Consider the following 23,604-nt stretch of genomic DNA (forward strand, 5'->3'; position numbering starts at 1 on the left):
GTATCTGAATCTGATAATTTGAAATCATTGAACTAGGTATGAACAGACCACCTTAAGTCCACGTGAATGGAAAATCTGAAAGGACATAAACATTAAGTTTCTTCAGCTAAGATTTCAAATAATGACTCTGTTTTTTCAAAGGGTTGAACTATTCAACTCTTAACTCTCTTCTCCTATAAATTAATTATCCACACCTCTTCTGTTCAAATCGCCATGGCCAATCCCCAGAAGCAAGTGCTCTTGCTGCCCTTCGTCATTTTGTCCATGGCCGTTGCTGTCTCTTCCCAGCTCAGTGTTGGTTTCTACGCCCAGTCATGTCCCAATGCCGAGCAGATTGTGCTGAACGCCGTAGTCAATGCTTATAGCAACGATTCAGGCATTGCGCCAGGGCTCATTCGCATGCATTTCCATGATTGTTTCGTCAGAGTAAGCCTCCGTTTCTTCTCTTACGATCGATTATTTTTTCAGGGTTTCACTGAATTTTGCTCTGTTTTCATATTAAGAGAAATTTTCACTCTTTCTGCACTCCGGTAGCACTGGGTTGAGATGGGTGTGTTTGTAGTTTTCTTCATTCTTTAGCTTCTGGGTTTTATTAAAATTGGATTGCTACAGTAGGGAGTATTTTTTCTTCCTGGATTTAGGAAATATTTTCTTTCTGTCTCTGCATTCCAGTGCTGGGTTGAGAAGGGTTTGTTTGTATTTTCCTCATTCTTTCTTCTTCTTGAGTCTTGGTTTGCCTGAATATTTCTCGGTGTTCAAATTAAGCAAATCTCTCTGTTGTTCAAACTTTATAAAAGGCCTTCATCAAGAAATAAGAATAAATATTTTTGTAATCGAATATCCTCAACAACTGTTTTTCTTCACTGTCTTTGCAGGGTTGTGAGGGATCAGTGTTGCTGGACTCCACAACCGGCAACCGATCAGAAAAGGAAGCGATCCCCAATAACCCCAGCCTCCGGGGATTCGAGGTGATCGATGCAGCCAAGGCCGCGCTGGAAGCCGCTTGCCCGCGAACAGTCTCCTGCGCAGACGTCCTGGCATTCGCCGCCAGGGACAGTGCAACCGTCTCAGGCGGCATATTCTATCCTGTCCCAGCCGGCCGGCGAGACGGCCGAGTCTCCATCGAGAACGAAGCCCTCACCCAACTACCCGCCCCGAACTTCAACGCCACCCAACTCGTCAACAACTTTGCCCTCAAGAACCTTACCGCCGAAGACATGGTCACCCTCTCCGGCGCCCACTCCCTCGGAAGATCCCACTGCGGTGCCTTTGTCACCAGACTCTACAACTTCAACAACGTTACCAACGCCACCGATCCCACCCTCGACCCCGCCTACGCAGCCCTGCTGAAAACCAGGTGCCCCGCCAACAGCACCCTGAGCGATCCCTTCGTCGTCGCGCTCGACGCGCTGACGCCCAACGTGCTCGACAATATGTACTACGCGGGGCTCAAGAGCAACCTAGGGCTCCTCACCTCGGACCACGCGCTCGTGACGAACTCCACTCTGGCCGGCATGGTGGACAGCAACATCTTCTTCCCGAGCCCCTGGCCAGGTAAGTTCGCGGCGGCGATGGTGAAGATGGGGGGCATCCAGGTTCTGACCGGGACGCAAGGGGAGATCAGGACCAACTGCAGGGTTGTGAATCCGACGTCATCCAACAGCATAAAAAAGTCCGTCCGCGAGACCATGTTCATCCCTGAACTGGCCATCATCTGAGTTTCTGCTGCTGAGGGAGAACGCCGATCGATCATGGTGACGAAGTAGTACTCTGGGGAGGTTAAAAATATAAAAGACTGCACGTAGATTGTAAAGTAGGAAACGAAAATCAGAATCAACAAAATAAGATTCACCAGTCGGTCTTTTATCTTCGTAGTATATTGCTAATTGTTATGTAACCTACTTTAATTAAAATAAAAATGTTATTTTCTTATTGTTGAAGTCAACGGTCAATTCCTTTTAATTCTTTGACTTTTCAATCAATAGTTAAAATCGATGATGCGGTGAGCGTGGATCGAACACGCGACCTTCAGATCTTCAGTCTGACGCTCTCCCAACTGAGCTATCCCCGCTTGCTTTATACAACGAGTTAAAATACTAAATAAAGAAGGTATTACGAAAATGTTCTGAACTTTTCTCCTTCTAATGCGAGATAATCATAATTTGTGTTGATTCAATTCTAATACCATTAAATCATGTTGAAATCATGAATGAGGGTTCAGATATTACTTCCCTCATTTGTCTTAAACCTTCGGTAGTTTTATTTGATTGGAAAAGACGAGTTCAATGCTTATGCAATTTAAATAACAATCAAATAAAGCTTATATTATTTGATTTTACTTAAAGAATGTTTTTAGATGGTATTGGATAAAGCCTGATTACAGCAAATCATTTGGTCTCGTCTTCGTTTGATTTGGTCGAGTGGGAGTCACTTTGTTTCTAGTGGAGATCGTTTTTCTTGTGATGATGATCTCTGAAATTGTTTAGGGTTTAGGGTCTTGAGCTCCCATGATCAGTTGCAGGTTCGCCACCTCAACCCATCTGGTCGTTTTGTGATCGGTGGACCAGACGATGATTCAGGCCTCACTGCGCGGAAGATCATTATTGACACCCACTATGGCGGCATGAATTTCTTCCGACGGCTTCTCGTGTCCCTGCTTTGTTCTTCTTTGTTTCCGTGTAATCGTCCGTGTCGCTCTGCGATTTTGAGAGAACCGCATTCGAATTGTACAGAAAGTCCACATAGAAGACAATAAATAGAAAAAGGGGCTTACGACATCAAAACGGGCTCGTCCACTTCGCTGCTTATCTTCCAATACACTCAGAAGAAAATCAAGCATCACAGAGTCGATAACCGAAAGCTCCTCCACCCGTACGATTAATCTCTTTCCACACGTTGAATTCAAGTTGAATTCAAGAACTTGGTTCGTCGCTCTCGTCTTAAGTCAAGACGGATAAGTGACGACCCTCTGCGGCGGCGCCGGCAACTTCGGTCCGTGAAACTACAGTGAGTCAGTGCTCACCTGACGCACGTTTTCGACCGGAGAGTCTTCTGCACCGAGAAACCCGACGCGCTTCTTGACCTCGTTTGAGCGTTTGAGACTAAGAGTCCCCGCGTGACACACGGCCTGGTAATTCATTTCAGCCGCAGATCCCACGCGAAGGTAGTCCTTCCTGTCCGAGAAATTTGCAGAAACATTCGATAAAGAACTGTTACGTGGAGGCATGTTTCATGAAATTCGTCTCATTTATTACAAAAATCTGCCCTTTTGCAAAAAGACTATTTAATTTTAACATATCTAAGCATATCCGTAGTGATCCAACTCATGGTGGCCTGTGTCATGTCCAGTAGCTTGTATCAGTGTTAATGGTGGGTGTGATTCTGGGCAAACCTCACATAGAAGCCACATATGTCAAAAGCCAGTGAGACATATCGGAGATGATCTCTCTTGTTCAGACGTCGCTAGTTTGGTATTCAATCAGAGAAGAGTCAGTTCGGGTTTAGACAAAGACACCCTCGAAGGTTTGAAGTTTCAAGTAGACCATTTACTGCTACGTGTTGGCGTTGGTTCAGAAACTGTGTCAAAGTGTCATGGCCTACACCTCGTCGGGTTGCTTGACAATGAACCAACAGAACAAGCAAAGCATCAGAAATCTCTTCTTCCCATTTATTCACCCTTTTGGCGACAACAGACTAGCCAATCTTTCATTTCCATATGAGAAAAAAAATCTTTAATCATCCTGTAGAAATACATTTTTTACAGATGTTCTTCCTCAACATGTACCAACAAACCACGGAAAATATTGCATATGATTCACCTTGTAGTTGCAGAAACAATGAGGGTTAGTGGAGGTTATGGAATGACTGAGGGGGATTGCGAGCAATTGCTGTCAATAGATTCATTCCAGATAGAGGTGCTTCACTACAGAATCCAAGGGTAAGGAGCCTGGAGGAGCAGAAGTGTCTAGCACATCGTGGATGTCAGCATCGCCAAATTCATCAAATTCATCATCATCCTCAAACGCAGATTCATCTTTTTGTTCTTCCAGTTCTGTAGAATCAATCCCACTTGGTACAAGTAATGCTGGATAAGAGTGCTCGGTTGCTTGTGACAGACCTTCAAACGCCTCGACCTTTTCTAGGAGAGCATCTGGACCGAGATTCATCTCTTCCAGCAACAATGCTTTGTTGGAGTCTATGGCACGTTGCCACAATGCTGTCATTTTAGGGCTGGAGAGTGATGTTTTGGTGATTGGTTTTATACATGGCTCACTTGATTGACCTGTTGGAGCATGCAACAGAAGGTGTTTTTGTAGTTGGTCCATGTTGATACTAACGCAATTGTGCAAAAAAACGCAATTCGCACCTGAATCTGGTTTCTGAGAAAGGTCGCTCTGATGCAATAAAGTTGCAGCTTCCCCAGCAGAAGCTACAATGCTTTCTGAATCTGTAATATCAAGGTCCAGATAGGGTTTTAGCTGTCGATCATTTGTAATTGCTAACAACACAAACACCGGCTATGCACTAATGAATACCTGAAGTGGTGGTAGGCAGCGAGATGCCACTGTCAGCGGAAAAGGGGGACACCAAAGAGAGAGGTTCTTCATGCATGGATTTCCAACTTCTTCCTCTCCACAGTAGTATCTGCTCCTGCTCAAAAGAGAGTAGAACACAAGGAACCAGTTCCTGCAAATGAAAAAGATACATAAATACGGGGAAGTTAATTGATCGGTAACAGAGGTGATTTCTTGTTACATGCGTCTCACGAAAAAGAGATTCTGTTTCACAGTTTGAGAAAATAGCATAGTGTACAAAAACTGACAAGATTCCATATGAGAATATACATCTGTGCATGGATAAGAAAAAAATGAAAGATGAGACACAATATGAAGTGAAACGATACAAACAACAGTTACGAAAAAAGAGGCATTAGCTTGTCAAGTGAAACCTTCAATTTTGGCAACGGTCACAACATGAGATTGACACAAAAGGAAGGAGAAAATTTTGCAGTCCATTGTCTCTAGAACTAACATTGAGTTGAGAACCACGACACCCGATTAAGGAGGCACCATCTCTTCAATCTCAAAAAAGTTGTTACCCCTATTTCTGCTGTTCTTTTTGTTAAACAAGCTAATAGCTGTATTAGTGGAGAAACTTGCCTTGACAATCATGTTTCATAATCTCTTACTGCCAGAATTAGTTTTTCTTCATTTAGCTTAGCCCCTATTTTTTTGTAGTCAGTAAGTTTCCAGAAATCAATAGTTTTTATGTAATGGAAATAAAGCTATACAAACCTTTAGCTTAGCCCCTAGTTTTTTGTAGTCACTGGGTTCCAATCCTTGGCAATTAATCTTCACCAAAGGACTTCCTTCAAAAGCATCTTTAACATCCTTCACAAGGGTAATGTATATGCCATTTTTTGCTGCATAGAATACATTATATGAGTGATAAAAACACTCTAAAAGACTTTAAAAGGATGGTGCATCGAAAATACAAAATAAAGACTAAGACGAAAAAAGAAAAAGAAAAAAGAAAACGAGATTTACCTAATTTACAAATTGGCAGTAGATTTTGTCCTTTCCTTCTTAATTCATCTGCTTCTTCTTTTGTCAATCCTTCAGGAGCTTCTTGAATGAGTTTTGGATAAACAGGAGCTGCTGGCTTCCATAACATCAGTGGGTACTGAGGACGAGTTCTATAGTTATAGTTTCTTCCACGGAACAGATAAATCACACCGCCAACTCTATAGATGATTTTGCCCCCTGTTTTTTCCTGATAAATTTGTGACAAAAAATGTGAAACAAAGCAGAGATGATGTCTTCTGTAGTCTTGCATAACAGCAATTACTTCTTTGTATTTAAAACCTATCTATAACTGGAAAGTCAGCAAGACAAAGCCTAAAAATATGAACTTAACTATGACAAGTAAGAGGCCATGAACAATCCAAAACAGTACAAATCACCCAAAAATAAATAAATAAATAAATAAAACCTTGGACACCTTTATCAACTTATTCGAGCACAAAAAAGGAATCGTAAGAAAATTTTATACAAGATAAAGTAATATTTGCTCGTTAAACTTATTCACAGTCAAATGAAGGTCATAGCCATGCAACTTGATAAAACTACCCAGGAACAAAAAGAAATTTTTTAGAGGCAAGGAATCTTTCACTTTCTAAAATAATTTTGACATAAAGCCTCTCTGTGCTAGCTTCAATTCTTTGTAAGGCCTCCAAAAAAATTCGTGGCTAACATATCATTCACTGACCCATATTTTTTACGACGCTTGACAGTCCCTTAGTGGCAGTAATACACCAAAACTTGACACCAACAAATGCAGCAGCATTTTGAGATAATGTGATTAAGTTCAACCATACTACAGATTTTACATGATAATATGATCCACCATTTTGATCTTGCATCACTATTGCAAATTAGCAAGCAAATCAGAACAAACTCTGTTCAAACAACTCCCACATTTTCTCATTTGAATACCAAGATGAAGATATGGAGACCATGGAATAAAACAGCAAATATCTCAAGAATCTATCATTACCACTTTAGAAAATTTTGAAGTAAATGAACATGCAGGAACCTAGGCGAAATTACATTCTAATAAAAAAAAGAAGCAATTTGGGTACAGTTAGAAATAACAGCGCATTTTAGTAAAAATGAATTTCAACTTCTGTACAGCAAGAAATATCAGCTGCCAAAGCTGCAGGCGAGTAAGAAGAACCAAAATTACAACCTCGAGATGATGACAGACATTCTTCATATCAACCGTTGGAAGACCTCTGCATCGGACCTTACAGATCCTTCGTCGCTTCCAATGCTGATGGATCATCTCCAACATGTTGTGAGTCAATCCATCCCTCCCTACCCATTTAAGCCAAAACAAATCTGAGGGTAATTTGCAAGACAAAAAGAGTCTTTACACTGAAAACAGCATTTTCTTAATCTCAGTCCTTCGAACAACGTCGGCCAAACGAGAACAGAAACGTAAACTGTAATATTCACTATCAGCAGCACTTACCGAGATTAACCTGACGATTAGACGACAAATGAGGCTTCACGAGCTCCCTTATCTCCTTCCTGGTAAGCGGCTCTCCCAGTATCTCCTCCCTCGTCTTCCCTTCCTTGGGAAACTTCCCGAACGGTAAGGGTCCAGGCATCTCGACTCGTTTCACTCCCTTCATCCCCGGTGGCGGCGGATTGAACGAATCGAACAAAGGGATTTTCTTCTTCGACTTCTTCAAGGGAGCCTTCCCCGTCCACGGCCTCGGCAATGTCGGCGGCGCAAAGGGCAAGTACGCGGGCTCTCGAATTGCAATGGGTTTAACATTAGGGGTCTCCGAGTAACTGAACTGGAATTCGAAGGGGGCCTCGGGAAGGAGATAAGAGACACCATTCTCGCCCAGTATGACTGACCGGCCGTCCGCTTCGGATGATATCACGCCGTCAGAGATGCGTTTGTGATACTTCGTCCGGTTGTGGAAAGACTTGAGAGCCGGCGGCTTTGGAGGTGACTTGGGAGGTTTTGGCGGGTACTTCGGAATGGGAATTGGCGGGGGAAGAGGCTTCTTTGGGGGGAAATCGTTGATTTTCGGGGTTGGAGGAGCAGAAGTAAAGAGATTGGGTTTTGGTAGTGTTGCCAGAATTGGCATATTGAAGCAAGAGGAAGAGTGTCTTCTTTCTTCAACTCGACCCTGGCAGTAGTAATCTGCTCATCCTCGTCTCCGGCTCTTGTTCAGTTACACTCGCTGTCTTGAGTCGCTCTTTCGGTGTCTTCTGTAAGATATTTTAAAGTGGGCCGGGCTACTATTGTAATGGGCGTATTTGACTGAAGAGCCCGTATCTGCTATAAATAAAATTTATATTCTAAATATTTTAAAATATAAATAAAATAAAAAACCAAATTCCATCGATGTCCATCTTGAATCCCTTATGGCCTGATTTGAACTTTTAGAGAGACAGAGAGGCATCAGCAAGAACCTGAAGCTACTGCCTAACAGAAGACAATGGCCAAGGCCAGAAAAACAGAAGCTAAGCTCAGCCTTGCCATGGCTTTTTTTTTTTTTTCCGATCAAAGAGGTGGGTTTCAGAGCTCGAACGTGGCAACATTTGCAGAATATTAAACTTTTATAGTTTTTCTTCTTTGAATCTGATTTGCTTTCAGGAATCCTTTTTCATTCCAGTTTTTTAACATCTAAAGTCCTCAGAGGCTGAGCTTGGGTTTCAGAAAAGCTCTCATAGTTGCCTGAAAAGAAAAAAAGGGGAAAAAAACAAGAACGAAAATGGTGAACCCAACTAGTAGTGTGAGACAATAATTAAGACCGTCCATTCATGTGAGACAAGGGGGTCCCAAGTTCAAGTTAGGACTCCCATGTTTTTTGTAACACAGAGGGTTGGCATAGTAGAAAGGAGTTCATTTGCCCAATTTGAGTGGTTCACTTTGTTTGAGATAATAACCAGAATGCCCCTGAGGGCTGCGTGCATCTGATAAAGAGTGGTATGTTCATAATTATAAACAAAGACAATAGAATAACAGAGGACACATCTCATTCTCTGGAGAGTACTCATTCCTTGTGGAAGTAGGGTTTTATACCCAAACCATGTAAAGTTTTCAAGTCATTTTTAGTTCTTTTTTTCGCGTTCCATTTGTCCAACATTCATCACACTCTTCTGATGAACACCCATCAATATTTTCTTTTCTGTGGCAGAGTAGAAAATCTTGGCAGCTGGTTGAATAATTCATTGCCCAGAAATCAGTTCAGTCTGGAGAAAAGATAAGCTTGTAAATACTTCTTCACCAGTATTACACTTCAAATCTTCTAACACTTTCTTGGTACATTTATCTCTGGTTAAATTAAACTTGCTGAATCATATTTTATTTTATTTTATTGTTTTGGCATGAAAGACATGTAAACAAGCCTACCTTCTTTGGAAATTTAGTTTGCCTATACAGTATGCAAACAGGAAACAAATGAGCAAGGGGTAGACAGCAAGAACAACGGCCACAATGGCCAAGCGGTCATGATGGAACCCGTAGTATTCCTGCAAGAATGCTGTAACCGACTTTGTTTCTCCGAATACAATTATTTTGTCCTTTATGTCCCCATATTGTGATGAAAAAAAGCCATCCAAGGTCCATGACACAGGACTGATCCAATACATCCAAACCCACCACTTTGGAATTCTCTGAGAGTAAAAACACAATGGTTTGGTTAGTTTTCAGCTCAAATCTCCACAAGCAAAAGATTGAAAGACTATCTTAATTCTTCAGGTAGATATATGAACGTGAGAATACAAGAATATGATGCATGTGTACCTCTTGTTCGGTTGAATTATTCAGGGTATTGATTTTTTTAACATATAAGTAGCAAGTGATCGTTAAGATAAGATTTTGATTGATTATTGTTGAATGGGAAAGTCCCACATTGATAAGTGCTAAGAAATGGTATTGAATTATAAGGTTGAACAATAGGTCTTTTTAAGTAACTAGTCGTTTTTGGGACAAAACCAAGTTCAATCCAAAAGTGGTACTAAAATAGGATGTGTCGTTAGGTTGAGGCCCAGCTTCTCCTCTGTTGGGAGTTTGAGTGTTGTATGATCTGTTGGGTCAGAGTCTGTGTGTTGTGTGCTCTGTTGGATTGGAGTTAGTGGGTTGTGTGCTCCACTGAGTGGGAGTTTGTGTGTTGTGTATTCTGTTGTGAGTTTGTGCCCACATATCAGGCCTGTTATATGTAAGCTTGGATGTAAGGGGTTAGAGTGAAAAAAAATCCCACATTGATAAGTAAATGATATTGGGTTATAACATTGAGCATTAAGCCTCCTAAGTAGCTAGTTATTTTGGGATGGAACTGGGCTAGTCATTTTTTGGCTAAGATAGTTAGGGTGTGTTTGTGCCAATAGAAAACCATAGAAAAAAGTGTAAATGAAAATTTCCCATTTGACTTGAATTTCTAGTAATGTGCCAGATTTAGGGGATGCAAGAATTTTCACCCCAATTCTTCTTGTCCCACAAAATGTTAAAGGGGATACGAAAATCAGTTTCCTGCTGCTCCAATAGACAACAATGGAAACAAATAAATTGAGAAGGTAAAAAAATAAAAATAAAAAAGGTCAAAAAAAAATTTTCCCAATTGAAATTTTTTTCTTTGAAAACGTTAGTCAAAGAATTTTTTTTATTTTTTTTTATCAATTTTGTTTTCCTATCATTTTACAAACAGTCCCTTAGGTACTTACTGGTTGAGGAATGAGGAAGCCTGAGAACAAATTCTGCATGGTTAAGGAGGCTGAAGCCAGGATAGTAGCGAATTGAATGCTCGGAGTCAAAGCAACAAGCAACATGCCGAGGTAAACAAAGTAGATCTGGGAGCAGAACATGGCATAGAAGTACCATAATATCTTGTCTGCTGACCTGTAGTACCGCATTGATGGATATGTTATGGCTGTGAACAGGAGTGCTTGGAGAAAAGTGTAAGGTAGTTCAATGACCACCTGCAAGAGAAAATAAGAATCTGAGTATGTTTAAAGTTTAATATTGTCCAGAAGACAAAAACTAAAACAAACTTTCTGAAATGGAATGATTGGAAAACTCTAAAGAAGATGAAGAGACCTGGGCCAAAGAGTAGGCTGATGAAGAGTACATTCCGGCAAACATTTCCCGGTACAGGACTGTACGCTCAACTGAAATGAAGGGCATAACTGCTAGACAGTTAAATATGCCTAAGAGGATAACTGCAGTGTATATTGATCCAAATACAGTAAACAAATCCTGCTGGTTTTGTCTGCAGAGATGGAGAAGAATTACAACGTCAGTTGTAAGAAAGTAGTCTGTACCTTGAAGAACTGAACAATAATTGAATCCAGATAGTCTAATCAGTAATCAAATTTAGTTCTCATTAAGCCCGTGGAGGTCCATGAAAAGTAAATGTATGTCACATATGTATGCATTATGCTATTTTCAGGACTTACATATTGGTACCACGATTCCAAAATAATACTCCAAGACACACAGAGGTGGCTATCATGAATAATATGCGCACTAAGTTGTATGATGGACTTCTCCAATATGACAAATGCTGCTTCCATAGGCAAGCTTTGAACTGATCCCATCCATTTTGTGGAAATCGACTAGGAAAATGCAAATCCTCTGAGCCTGTGGCAGGTGCACTTAGTTGCTTAACCATCTCTTTGTTGTTCCTGAAATGCAGTTAATAGGCTTCTATGAATATATTGCAAAAAATGACTACTACATATCCAGATGCCTTTTTATATGAAATTTTTTGTCTCAATTATGCAGCTCTTCCATTGTGATCTTTAACATACTGGTATTCATCACACATCAGTCACTGCCAGGAAAGCAATGCCTCTCAAAATTGAAATCCAGACTGCTAAAGTGTTAAGCTCACTTGTAGAGAGAAGATTCTCTGTAAATCTTCGCGAAATCTACACCGAGCTGATCTTCAACAGAGGAGGAGGTGACTTCTAACATCCAGGTTGCAGGGTTATAGTTGTCTTTGATCTTTGGTATCTCAGGAATTCTCTGTGAGAAGAAAACAAGACCAAAGAAAAGTCACTGCAGAGTTAAACTTATTGTCTAGTGACTGGCGTCCAGAAGAGGAAGGCACAGCCAGCAACCTCTATATTTGCATCATCAGTTACATCTTCAGAATCAATTGGTTCTTGCATGCCTAAATAATTTATAAAACAATTCGTAAGTCAAATATTGGCAGCTTACCTCAAAATACTGGATGACTTCACTTGAATGCTGACCTAGTGGTCCTGAATAGATTATTTTCCCTCCCCTTTTCATCAGAAACAACTGCAAAAGTGTAATTTTCACATTAGAAGTAGTTTATCTTCAAATATCTGCATGTTAAAGTCTATCAAGATTTAATTTCTTTCCAGAAAAGAATACCCCCTTAATGATGTTTCCTTTATGTAAATTAGTTTTAGCAGTAGAAATCAATTAGCAGAGCAACCAGGCAAATTACAAATTAATGCCTCCATGACGTATGTGTATGTGTGTAATCTACAAATTAGAAAAATGATATACTCAACCGATGCCTAGAGACAACGTTAAAAGTACTTACGGATAGAGTTATTGATAGATGTCATCCTTTCTTCATATTTATGCATACTAGTTGCCAAATTACCTCATCAAATGCCTCAAATATGTCAATACTGGGCTGGTGGATGGTGCAAACCACTGTCCTTCCTGTGTCAGCAACATTTCTTACTGCCCGCATTACAATTGCTGCTGCTCTTGCATCCAAACCAGATGTTGGTTCATCCATGAAAATTATGGAAGGGTTGGCAACAAGCTCCACGCCTATCGTTAGCCTTTTTCTTTGCTCAGTTGACAGACCATTGACTCCAGGAATACCCACCAGCGTATCCTTTATTGAGTCAAGTTCAATCGTTTCCAAGACTTCGTTTACAAACTCCTGAGGAAAAGAAAACCCCCACCAATATTAATATGAGATCACTTTGTTCCTGTATCACTAAACTATAAACTTGTATATACTAACTCACAGCTTTGGTTTTTTGGTCAATTTGAGGTGACAGCCTTAACCATGCTGAGTATATGATTGATTCTTCGACAGTGATTTGTGGGGAGTGGATGTCGATCTGCTCACAGTAGCCTGATATTCTAGCAAATGTTTCTTGGACTTTTGGGTACCCTCCAATTGTTATTAAGCCTTCAATTGTCCCACCAGTCTTTCTTCCAGAAAGAACATCCAGAAAAGTTGTTTTCCCAGCACCACTTACACCCATTAAGGCTGTAAGAATACCTGGCCTGAAGGCACCTGTAATGTCTTGAAGTAGTTGGAGCCTTTTCTCCGGGATACCTTGTGCTCTCATTTCCTGAAACAAAAACATTGAGAGAATTAATCTTTTTATGACATCTCTGTTACTGACTTTGGACAATCCATGGAGTGCAACTCTGGTACCTGAGGGGTGTCTATGTAATACTGCAAATCTTGGAATGCAATTGGCAGTGGCTCGAAAGGCATGATTATTCTCTCTGCCAAAAAACAAAGAGATTTTAGGATCAGTAAGATTCGTACTATAATTTCTTCCACATACCCAGATCATAATCTAATAGGAACTAAACTTTACCAGCATTTCTGTTTTCTGAAACAGTATTTGGAGGATAAGAATTTGGTTTTGTCTCTAGATGTGTATCATATTTCTTATCTTGTTTCCCTTTCATCTCAGAGAGCTTGTCTCGGGAAAGGATGGCACGAGCTCTACCAGGAGCTGAATCAAATATTGTTTATCAATGAGTAAAAGGAAAGATTCAGTATACACTCATGGCCAATACAATACAGTAAATGAGCTTGACTGAAAGCCACATGAAATTACATTTCAAGAATGTCAAAGCGACAGTGAATCCAATATTAAATAGTATTGAGAACCCAAACAGGGCACCCACTGATACCCAGTAAAAATGGTCACTGAAATTAAGTCCTCGACTTGTCAATGTCTGAATTCCGTAAGTGGTCTTTCCAGGTGTACTCTGCAAATTGTCAATAAAGAAATAGATTTTTACGCACTTGGTAAACTTCCAGTGTGCACATAAACCAGAAGCAATAGAAGCAAAAAGTTTTTTGAAGAAAAAGGAAAATAAGCAATTTAGAACTCACTTGTTGCCAACGAGGAGAGCGGAATTCATTTACTGAAATGCCAATCTCACAGTATGTCCATGGAGACACCCAAAATCCCCATTTCAACCAGGCCGGCATTGATGCTGCAGTTCAATGAAACAATTGGAAATTCCATTCAGAGATATGAGTGAATTCTCGACAGGTGAGAAGTTATATGACTTACGCTGGGGTAGAATGAAACCGCCAAACAGTAAGATTATCATCAAGGCTACACTACCACCCATTGTAGATGCAACAACTGTTCTGAAAATTGAGGCCATGAACCGGAAAAGGGACGTTGCCATTTGATGCACAGCAAACAGTAGGAGAATATGTCGGAAAAATCTGATGATAGTAGCAAATGAAATTCGAAAGAGTAAGATAAAAAGAAAAACCAATGGGTTAAAAAAATTTAATTTCCTGTCAATTAACTGTAGATTTGGCATTTTTAGCTCACCTCTCAGCTTCAGGACTGTACCCAATGACATAGTAAGTAAGACTAGTCCAAACTGTTGCTTGTACCAGTGATATTGGGATTTTCAGAGTTGATGCAGGAATAGCATATGCCCAGGCTGGATAGAAATATAAGTCTCTTTGCTTGAAAAAAACTGGAAGTCTAGCAACAGTCATGGACAACTCTGGGAACCCATCAAACATGAGCACTAGGATTGCATAAAACAGAGCTCCCATATAATAGTTTGCATGCTCCAAATCAACAGACATCCTTGTACGTATGAAAGTGGTCATTGTAATTGTTGCGACAATTATCAGCTGCAACGAAATAAAAAAAATAAAAAAGAGAATTCATAACATTTTACAGTTTCATACAGACTTGTAGGCTCATAATCAAAGAAGTAAATTGAGTATACACCCAGAGAGCTCAGTCACCTGAAATGATTTGAATATGTAAACGAAGGAGTTTCTTTTCGTCAGAAGCCACTCTCTAGTCATGCAAGCCTTAAACAGTTCCCATTTGCTCAAAGGATAAACACTGAAAGACAAAGCGTCTTTATGACATTTTGATTTATCAAAAGGTTTCAGAATTTCATCATGCATCCTCTGCCCAAGTTGAGATGCCTTGAATCTCTCACAGAACTCATCAACAGTTACATAACTGTAAGGCCTGTCTGTATGATGCCAGTACTGTTCTTGATCCTTTCTTGACATAACCTGAATAATGTTGAAATTATTTAGCATTTCTGTGCCTCTAGAACAAGAAAAAAACAGTTAAGAAAAGAAAAAACAAGAAAAGAATAATGACAGCGCACTTCATTTTCTCCTGGATTTAAGAGGATCGATTATTGCCATTCATTCACTGCAGCAGAGTGTGTGTGGTCCACTGTTTTGCAGTGTTCATTCCGGTCATACCAGATAAAACTTCAAATAAGAGGAAAATGTTAGTGAAATGTTCTTCTACCTCCTGGAGGAAATCAGCTGTTCCTTTTCTCTCAGGACACCTGAACCCACAATCATAAAAAAACTGGACAATTTCACTCCTGGGTCCTTGGTACACGATCTTTCCCTCACCCATCAAAATGATATCATCAAATAGTTCATAAGTCTCTGGTGCTGGCTGGAGCAGTGATATCAAGGCAGCAGCATCTGTGATATGCACCAACTGCCGCAGACATTCTACAATTTGAAAAGTAGTAGAACTGTCCAACCCAGTTGATATTTCATCCATGAGAAGAGCTTTTGTTGGCCCAACAATCATTTCTCCTACAAAATCAAACCAACAAATGGAAGAATGTTCATTGAGATCCTCTGACTGCACTACTACGTGAGTTAGCCAAATGCATTCACAATTTTCAGTTAACCTGTTGTTAGTCTTTTCTTCTGACCACCTGAGATGCCTCTTCTCATTGCATCACCAACCATCGTGTCAGCACAGATGTCCAATCCAAGAATCTAAGCACCCAAAGACACGGTAAAACAGTAAACATATAAAAGAATGCCGAACAAGATCATGATTGTCATTTTTTTTTAAGTCTTCTTTGAGCATCTTATCTGTGAGAAGAAGTACCTTAAGTATATAATCTGTTTGAAGAGATCTTGCCAATCCTTTGACAGAAGTTGCCTGATAACAAAATCCAACTTTCAGATCCCATAATCAATACCTAAATAAATCCATAGAAGACAAAGTAAAGAAGCTACTTATTTGCGTACTCACTTTGAATTAGATATATTTGAAAAACATGCTCTGCTTATTTTGACACTTGATCAAAAGCTCAAGTACTTGGAATCGGGTTAAGCAGGAATTTACCCCAGGATCAAGATAAAGGAGGAAAATTGCAGGTAATGTTACCTTCATGTAAGTATCAATATCTGGTTCAGGAACAATTCCTTCAAGCTTTTCCCTTCGACTGACTTCCTTCATAATTTCTTCATAGATGAAATAGAAAATTCGCCAAACATTTTATATTTCATGGCTCTCGATTATAATCAACTAAAAAGTCACTAAGTTAAATGAACACCAAGATCTGCTAACCTGCTCTGCTCCCAACTCCCTGACATCGTGCTGAAAAATCTAGCGTTTCCCTTACTGTCATCTCGGGAATGTGTAGGTCATGTTGGCTAATGTAAGCCGACGTTTTCTGAGGAACAAACTCATCCAGTCTGTAACCATTGTAGAAGATTTCTCCGGCAGCCTGAAAAAGAAAACACTTGTCATCAAATACCAAAATGAATAAAACATGCTTCCCACTTCACAGTTTCAGAAGAGAAACTGGAAATCCAAGGAATCTATGTCCTTAATCCATTGTGGTCGTGATGAATTTTTCATATTAAGTCTTGTAATGTACTACGCCACTTCAATCTTCAAGCTCATTTTCTGCCTAAAATGCAGCGCAGTTCTGCTATTCACACCAAACGCGTCATTCCCTGTTCCTCACTATGTTCAATTTGTAACCATGCTCGGCTACTCACCTTTCTCAACCTTCTCAGAAACAAAATTTCTTCACAAATTTGTGGTTTATTCTGATAAAAAAGAGCTACCTTGAGAGATGGGTTCAGCTTGCCTGAAAGTGCCAACAACAAGGTGGTTTTCCCACATCCTGGAGGGCCAAGCAATAGAGTCAACCTGCATGACGAATTGTCTGTGAGCGACCTCAAAGAGTCGATGATATCATGCAAAAGCAGCAGTCGTTTTTTACATTTATCAACATGAATGGATGAATAGTAAATAAATATAAAACAATTTTTAAGTCGCTCAAATTAAATTAAATTTAAAATTAAGTGCATTTTACGACTTAGGTTCATATGCTTTTTTTCCTTATTAACGTCTAGGTCAAGAAATTTTTGCCAAAATTTTTATTCCTAGAAAACCCTAAAAATGGTTACAAAAATTATTGCATTATATAATGAAATTTTAACTGATTTTTAGTAAATTAATTATGTAAAATATTTAATTTAATTACATAAAATATATATTTTTAACGAAGAGAGATATTTTAAGCAAAACAATTCGTACAAGTCGATAATAATGAAAGTTGGTTTGATACTACGGCTATGTTTCATCACTCTGTATAAATTGAGTATATTAGACGTTTAATTGATACTTTGATCATATTCCTCTTTACTTTTGTTTAATTATACGAAATGATTTAGCTCTTGTGCCACATATATCATTTTATTAAAATAATGTAAAAAAAAATATTTAATCTTTGATGCATTTAACGACTTGAGAAAACTATTATTCTTCGTAAAACTAAAATTTTTGTTTCAAAGAAAGTAAATTAGCGGAAAAAATTATAAATTTAATACGACTAGAGAAAATTATTATCCTTTGTAAAACTAAATTTTCCATTCCAAATAAAATATGTTAGTAACATAATTTACAAAATTTAGATAAAGAAATAAATCTTCTAAATAATTAATTAATAGATATTTAAGTTTATGAATATTATTTTAGCTAATATTATCTATAAATATTATACAATAAATGTAATATTTAAGACGAAATTTTGTAGGGGATGACAATACCACAAGCATACGAGCGTTTGTAAATTAGTTTTTACCTTGAGGGCTTGATGATCCCACTAGCATTGTTGATGATACTTATTTTGGCCTCTTGATATGTGATACCAGAAAGCTTTGCCAATCCCTGTATCACCCAAAATTAAACAATAAAAAAAAAATTGGATATATAAAAATGCGATCTTTTTAACAAATCATATTATAGTCTTATACCGGTATTGGGCATTATATTGTAACTCTCTAAAATCCTATACCATATGCCAATACATTTCATGTATCGATCTTGTATTGGGTTCATGTCAATTATGTATTAGGAAATGTGTCATCCTCTTCAATCTACAATCTACTATGTATAATCTAATACATGTCAAGAGTCAAAGATACAGGCAATACTTAATAGCTCATGAGTCTAAGGTTTGGTATCATGCAATCAAGCTTGAAATAGACATATCGTTAAAAATATAAGAACAATTTGTTCCAAAATGGAGCTTTCAAATCTTCAAGTAAAGGAAATGTGATTTACTCAACCGATTAGTCAAAAATTCATGCGGTGAGACGTGAATAAATCTATCTTCTTTTTTATTTGGATTGATAATTCACACATATGATACAACTGATTGGTGTAATAAATTCGAAAACTCTAGTAATTATAGGCCAACTTACAAAAATCCAGCTTGTGATGGTGTTCCATAGAGTTGGTAGATGTTTTCCATCAACTATTTCACATGGAGTTTCCACACTTAGGTTTTTGAATTTTACTTCCACAGTTGGCAATTGCACCCCAACCCTGCAAAAAAGGCACAATGGAAACTTATAAGAACAAAACTAGTGTGAATTACATGGATACAAGGATGTGCATGAAGAACACGAGAGCTAACTTGATTGGGTTTTTATATAGTTTTATATTATCAGAGTACTTATTTGTAACTAAGGGTCAAAGGGATAATTTGGATATATTTAAAAAATGCATTAGAGTTGTAATTTGATATGCACTTATGGACATGATGATAGGAAATTCTACTTGTGACTCATCAAGTTGACTTAGTTTTCGAAAAAGCGGGTCCAATCAAGGATTAGATACACCCCTTCTATTTTAGGCGAGTCCCTCCCCTACGACATACACATGCACATATGTACAGTTAACTCAATCTACCCTGAGTTCGTCCATATCCTAATCTAACTTAGAATTTCAGAAACCCGAGTCAAATCTCGATTCAGAGTCATATCACATTGCTTAAAAGGAAAGGAGTGAATGGGTATGTAGAATCACTAAGTAGATATAATTTTTGAAATAGGTGAGAAAATTCTATTTAAAGGAAAGAGAAAAAACAAACAAACCAAGTTTAATCAAAATTGATTGCCCATAAATCAATGTAGTTATCTCTATTTTACTATTAAAAATACAAATAAAAAATCCTAAATGGAGATTTATGACAAATTGGAACATTGAAAACACATAATTTTTTTGTTACCGATGATAACTATAGCACATTATCTAAATGACTAACACAAGGGACACATGCATTCCATAATTGGCGTGACATTGTACGTATTATCATAGTATAAAAAATCGAATCTCAAAATTGTAAAAAAAGAAAATAAAAAACTAACTACTAAATCTCCATCTAGTGTTCATAATCTTTATACCTTGTTATAAACTCAACTCTTTATACCTTGAGCAAGTGACATATTCTATTTACTAACATCTCAAATTTTTATTTTTAGATTTTTATCTTTCATATTTTATTTTTCTAGTTTTAGTATTTCTGCATGAGTTCCATCCAATGATCCAACTGCAACAAGAGGTAGCAATACTCTTTTAATTTTTCGCATTAAGCTACAAAGAAAAAAAATGAGTTTCTCTAAAATACATATATGATCATTTTTCTAGTGAACAAAATTGACTTTAGCGCTTTTAAGTCAAGAAAATTTGACCAAGATATTTTAATTAGTATAAATTTTATAGAAAATAAATAATAATTACTAGATTATATATATTACATACTATTCTTCTTATTTTTCGCGTTCTAAAAAAATTATTTCCCAAGTCAATTTCTCATTATAATAGAACTTTAAAACTCTAAAATACTAAAATATGTATCCCCGATATCCTAAATTTCTAAGAAATAAAAAATCAATTTTATTTGAGCCAAAGTCATGGTTTTCCAACTTGAGATCGAGAGCCAATTGGGTCCTGCAGTTCCTTAAGACTGTGTTTGGAATACAGAAAGTGGAAAGAAAAGAAAAAGGAAGAGAAAATAAAGAGAAAGAAAAAAGTTATTTGGATGCCTATGGAAAATGATAGAGAAAATGAAAGAGAAATATAATTTCTCTTGTTTGGATACATGTGAAAAAAAAAATAGTAATATTTTAAAATTTTGAAGATTAATTTTTTTTTCAAGTTTCTATTTCTTTTCTTTCTACCCAAATCACATCATTTTGTGAGATAAAATTTATTAACTAAGAGAGAAAGTGATTCTCTCAATTGTTTTATTTCTCTCAATGATTATTTTTTGCAAAACAAAAGGATTAACTAAGTACTCAGTTGCCTGAATAGAAAGGATTAACTGGACTCAGACTTTAGCGAGTCACGAATGAACTCAACAAGTTGTCAACCACAGGTGAAGAAACTGTACGTATCTAACCAATACAACCCCAAAGGTGCGGAAAGTCAAATACTTAACACAGATCACCAAACCCCCGGGTTAAACCTGGGACAAATTCCAAATACAAATACAAATGCAAAGTCCCCAGGCGCGCTGGGATTCAAAGGTGGGACAGGCGAAACTTGCTCTGATACCATATAAATACCATATAAATACCTAACCAATACAACCCCAAACGACTAGTCGATTATGGTGCAGAAAGTCAAATACTTAACAGAGATCACCAACATATTCCAACAGAAACTACCCCGATCACCTAAATTAAAAAAAAAAAAAAAAAAAACTTCGACCTTATGTTGCATAGCAGCGTTACCCAGCTTGATATGGTTCTCTCTGTACCGTACGCTTGAACCAGACGCTCACTCATACGTGAGACTGAAATTCTACTCTCGCAAAGAGTTCTGGGTTGAGGGACGGAAATCTTCACTAGAAAGCTTGACGGTTGATCCCGTTCAGCTACTAGGCAACAAAGCTGTGCTGGAGCGAGCCCATTCCCTCTTCGTTTTATCGTCTGGAGATGTACACCAGCTTACGGCTTCGACAAAATTAAATTCATGTACAGCAGCCATGTCCGACAAGAATGATCAGACATGCTCGACATCGATAGCAGTAAGATGGATGAAAAGGGGGAAAAAATGAGAAGCTTATTTTGATTCACGTTCCTATGTCTTTTCTGTAGAATATGCTGAAGCACCTCACATGCCGCAGTAAAATATCTCTGGTATCGACTACTTTTAAGTAGGTCTGAGCTTCTGGATTCTGAATCCGATCGATCGATCGATCAGTTGAGCTTTCGAGCTTCGCCTCTTTTATACTTTTTCGACTCTTTTTTGGATCAGAGAGGGCGGATGCTGCGGTGCTCATATCCGATATTTCTGGACTGGCGCATCTCCGCCTCCTTTTTTCGTTTCTGTGATTTTTTTGTTTTTTTTTTTGGTGGCTCAAGTTGCTATATTGTTGGATAAAGCTAATGAACGGCATTGCAATTAGCAGTGGTCCTGCTCTCTGATTCCACTTTACGAACGAGAAGAAATTATGGCGAACACAGCTTTGAGTTTTTGCAGTAGTGAGGATCCTTTTTGCATCCGCAATCTGCACGCGCTCATCCATTCCTCGCGAAAACATCATTTTTCTGGAAATCTTGCTTTTGTCTTTATTGCGTTCAAGCACGGGATCATCATTGAACTTGACAAACAAAAGCCCTAGTTTTTCATGCAAAAACCCGAAATTTTGGTATGTTTTCATGGTACTTATACGCTGATAATTGATACGTGTTCAGTATGTCTGTTTAATGCGTTTCAAAACCATTGATGCAGAAGTTGCAGAAGATGCGGAAGATCATGAAGAAGATGGGGAGGAAGAATGACTAGAAGCTTTTACCAGGAAGTAAGGAACTCAGAACTCAGCATTTAAAGAAAGAAGAGAGATTTGAATCCTTACCTGTCTATTCTTTCTCTTTGCTTCTGCAACAACCGGAGATTGTCGTCCTGAATGTGTCTGATAAGTTTCTCAATGAAACCAGTCCTTTCCTGAGCACGAAGCTTCGTCACATCGATGACTCTCATCCCGTTCCCGTCTCCATCCCCGCTACTGCCTTGATCTTCCACATGTTCCAACAGGGAGAACCTGGTTCGTTTGTAAGTGGGCAGCCTCTCGATCACAGCCCACTGCAACTCGATTTCGTCGTCGTCGTACTCCCTCATCGAGCTCGTTTCTCCACTGAACTGAATACCAGAAGAAGTGCTTCTCAGAAGCGAACCCAGAGTTCTTCCCATGGCAGCCGTCTCGATTTATACAGACGAGGGCTCCCACGTGGTCTCTTCCTAGCCTGGAGAGGAAAGAGACGAAGAACTTGGCTGGTAACTTGGGTGTGAACGATTCGTGATGAAGCACTGGGAAGGCGAGAGAAGTAAAGGCAAAAATCACTGTCATGTCTCTGTTTTTTTGCTAATTTATTATTTTCTTGAACTTTTTCTGTTTCGGCTTTCACGGAAGTCGATCTAAATCAGACGGGGACCTGAATCCTCCGACCCGTTTCCATAACCAACAAAATTACTACGGATGACCGATTATTATTTTTAATGTAAAAACGGAATGTTTGACTGTAAAAGGTGAAATCAAGCTAATAAACTATAACAAAGGTGGACAGAATTATATTTAATCTGTAATCAAGCTCCCAGATGTTTGATCAGCTACGAATCATGATGAGAGTAGCAAGCTTGAGCTCGGTTGGAAAACCCATGTTTAAAAATTCTAGCTAGCTGATCCGGTAATTTTGAATCGAGTTGCAGGAGGGTCCAGGGTGAAAATCCAAGCCCAAAAGAACCAGAGATTGAGAAAGTTGAGACGACGCGTAACGGATTCATGGTGAGAGGTTGAGAGAAAATGAAAGAAAACTATTTTTCGGTTTCAGATCCCTGAAAAACGTAACTTGGAAGTAAAATTTCAATCACTATTTCTTGAATCTCACATAAAGCCAAAACTTAAATTACAAAAATAAAAAATAAAAAAGCAAAAAAGCGAGCTTCTCGTAAGAAAAACGAGGCCAGAAAAAAGAAGAAAACCATGCACGGGAATTATGGAGAGAATCGTCGAACACGGTGACATTTATAGAGAGTGGACGCCATTAAAATGGTAGTTGAGTCTATTTCCACGCTCCTTGCTCATACACATAAAACCACACTGATTAATCAAATTTTTTTCCCGTGATTTCTACACGATCAGTTCAGTTAAGAAATTTTAACTTATGGAGCAGTTGGGTTATTTCAAGTACGATAACTGTTATTTATTTGCCCGAATCTTTACCTGTTTGTCACTGCAGCATTATCTCAATGTAAAACCCAGAAGAATCCCTCCAATTCTTCGTTTCAACTTACTAAAATCAGGTTGAACCTCGACCAAATTCTCACTGCAAGCAGCGTAAATCATGAATCCGGGACGAAGTTTTTATCCCGAACCTGCTGGAAACCAGAGATCAGTAAACACTGCCATAAAGCTTAAACAATGGCTCCTGTAATCGATGTCAGGTAGACTCCCGCTTGTCGCGACTTCCGTGATACTGCGCTTACAGCGGAGCGGCATCACTGCTTCCAGAAGCTGTCTATACATCATCCTCTTCTCCTTTGTTAGGACACTTGCGCCTCTGGGTGCGTCAACGTCATCAATCACAACGCCTCCAAGGACCGGCAATGGCGTCTAGCTTTCGCCAGGCTGAGGTGACGTTTCGGGCAAGTACTTCTAAAAGTGACCCAAACCTAGGTAATTACCTGCAAAATTGATTCTCACTCATAAAAAAAATTACTCCCTAAC

General features: G+C 38.7%; 3 protein-coding genes and 1 non-coding gene across 5 annotated transcripts; 1 reads left to right on the top strand and 3 right to left on the bottom strand.

Moving 5' to 3' along the window:
- Positions 1 to 156: 156 nt before the first annotated feature.
- LOC137959797 (peroxidase 5-like) lies at positions 157 to 1,921 on the top strand. The gene is made up of 2 exons (XM_068807152.1): positions 157 to 426; positions 876 to 1,921. Exons 1-2 carry the CDS (start codon positions 214 to 216, stop codon positions 1,716 to 1,718), a joined length of 1,056 nt encoding a protein of 351 aa, XP_068663253.1. The 5' UTR covers positions 157 to 213; the 3' UTR covers positions 1,719 to 1,921.
- A 77-nt stretch (positions 1,922 to 1,998) lies between these two features.
- On the bottom strand, positions 1,999 to 2,071 carry TRNAF-GAA (transfer RNA phenylalanine (anticodon GAA)). Its single transcript has one exon. It is a non-coding gene; the product is annotated as a tRNA-Phe (tRNA).
- Positions 2,072 to 3,646: 1,575 nt separating this feature from the next.
- Positions 3,647 to 7,742, bottom strand: LOC137959294 (CRS2-associated factor 2, chloroplastic). The gene is made up of 7 exons (XM_068806696.1): positions 7,033 to 7,742; positions 6,748 to 6,875; positions 5,547 to 5,772; positions 5,295 to 5,422; positions 4,536 to 4,686; positions 4,367 to 4,447; positions 3,647 to 4,282 (listed from the first exon to the last, which is right to left on the bottom strand). Exons 1-7 carry the CDS (start codon positions 7,661 to 7,663, stop codon positions 3,900 to 3,902), a joined length of 1,728 nt encoding a protein of 575 aa, XP_068662797.1. The 5' UTR covers positions 7,664 to 7,742; the 3' UTR covers positions 3,647 to 3,899.
- Positions 7,743 to 8,678: 936 nt separating this feature from the next.
- LOC137959816 (pleiotropic drug resistance protein 3-like) lies at positions 8,679 to 22,173 on the bottom strand. Of its 2 annotated transcripts, none has more exons than XM_068807182.1 (24): positions 21,736 to 22,173; positions 18,293 to 18,416; positions 17,671 to 17,756; positions 16,649 to 16,733; positions 16,143 to 16,302; positions 15,960 to 16,036; positions 15,678 to 15,731; positions 15,472 to 15,562; positions 15,072 to 15,373; positions 14,543 to 14,824; positions 14,112 to 14,425; positions 13,839 to 13,999; positions 13,655 to 13,758; positions 13,374 to 13,527; positions 13,128 to 13,268; positions 12,959 to 13,032; positions 12,540 to 12,872; positions 12,161 to 12,451; positions 11,743 to 11,826; positions 11,414 to 11,547; positions 10,977 to 11,204; positions 10,618 to 10,789; positions 10,245 to 10,499; positions 8,679 to 9,197 (listed from the first exon to the last, which is right to left on the bottom strand). In XM_068807182.1, the coding sequence occupies exons 1-24, from the start codon at positions 22,068 to 22,070 to the stop codon at positions 8,931 to 8,933; spliced, it is 4,308 nt and encodes a 1,435-aa protein (XP_068663283.1). In that variant the 5' UTR covers positions 22,071 to 22,173; the 3' UTR covers positions 8,679 to 8,930. The 2 variants fall into 2 exon arrangements, with proteins under 2 accessions (XP_068663283.1, XP_068663284.1); XM_068807183.1 differs by having other exon boundaries at positions 9,027 to 9,197; positions 10,420 to 10,499.
- Positions 22,174 to 23,604: the final 1,431 nt, after the last annotated feature.

This window comes from Aristolochia californica, unplaced genomic scaffold (assembly GCF_029961685.1).
Source record: "Aristolochia californica isolate CCGP_79_NKW_82.1479 unplaced genomic scaffold, dmAriCali1.0.hap1 SCAF_3, whole genome shotgun sequence".
Taxonomy (NCBI): Eukaryota; Viridiplantae; Streptophyta; class Magnoliopsida; order Piperales; family Aristolochiaceae; genus Aristolochia; species Aristolochia californica.

What these genes read in the sequence shown, in the direction of transcription:
- LOC137959797 (XM_068807152.1), top strand. Translation starts at nt 214, where the DNA reads ATGGCCAATCCCCAGAAGCAAGTGCTCTTGCTGCCCTTCGTCATTTTG. An exon ending in TCCATGATTGTTTCGTCAGA is followed by an intron (nt 427 to 875) that starts GTAAGCCTCCGT and finishes CTGTCTTTGCAG; the next exon opens with GGTTGTGAGGGATCAGTGTT.
- LOC137959294 (XM_068806696.1), bottom strand. Translation starts at nt 7,663, where the DNA reads ATGCCAATTCTGGCAACACTACCAAAACCCAATCTCTTTACTTCTGCT. An exon ending in TAATCGTCAGGTTAATCTCG is followed by an intron (nt 6,876 to 7,032) that starts GTAAGTGCTGCT and finishes TTAAATGGGTAG; the next exon opens with GGAGGGATGGATTGACTCAC. An exon ending in GCTGCCTACCACCACTTCAG is followed by an intron (nt 4,448 to 4,535) that starts GTATTCATTAGT and finishes TTGATATTACAG; the next exon opens with ATTCAGAAAGCATTGTAGCT.
- LOC137959816 (XM_068807182.1), bottom strand. Translation starts at nt 22,070, where the DNA reads ATGGGAAGAACTCTGGGTTCGCTTCTGAGAAGCACTTCTTCTGGTATT. An exon ending in CGCTTTGACATTCTTGAAAT is followed by an intron (nt 13,269 to 13,373) that starts GTAATTTCATGT and finishes TATTTGATTCAG; the next exon opens with CTCCTGGTAGAGCTCGTGCC. An exon ending in TTCAGAAAACAGAAATGCTG is followed by an intron (nt 13,033 to 13,127) that starts GTAAAGTTTAGT and finishes GTTTTTTGGCAG; the next exon opens with AGAGAATAATCATGCCTTTC.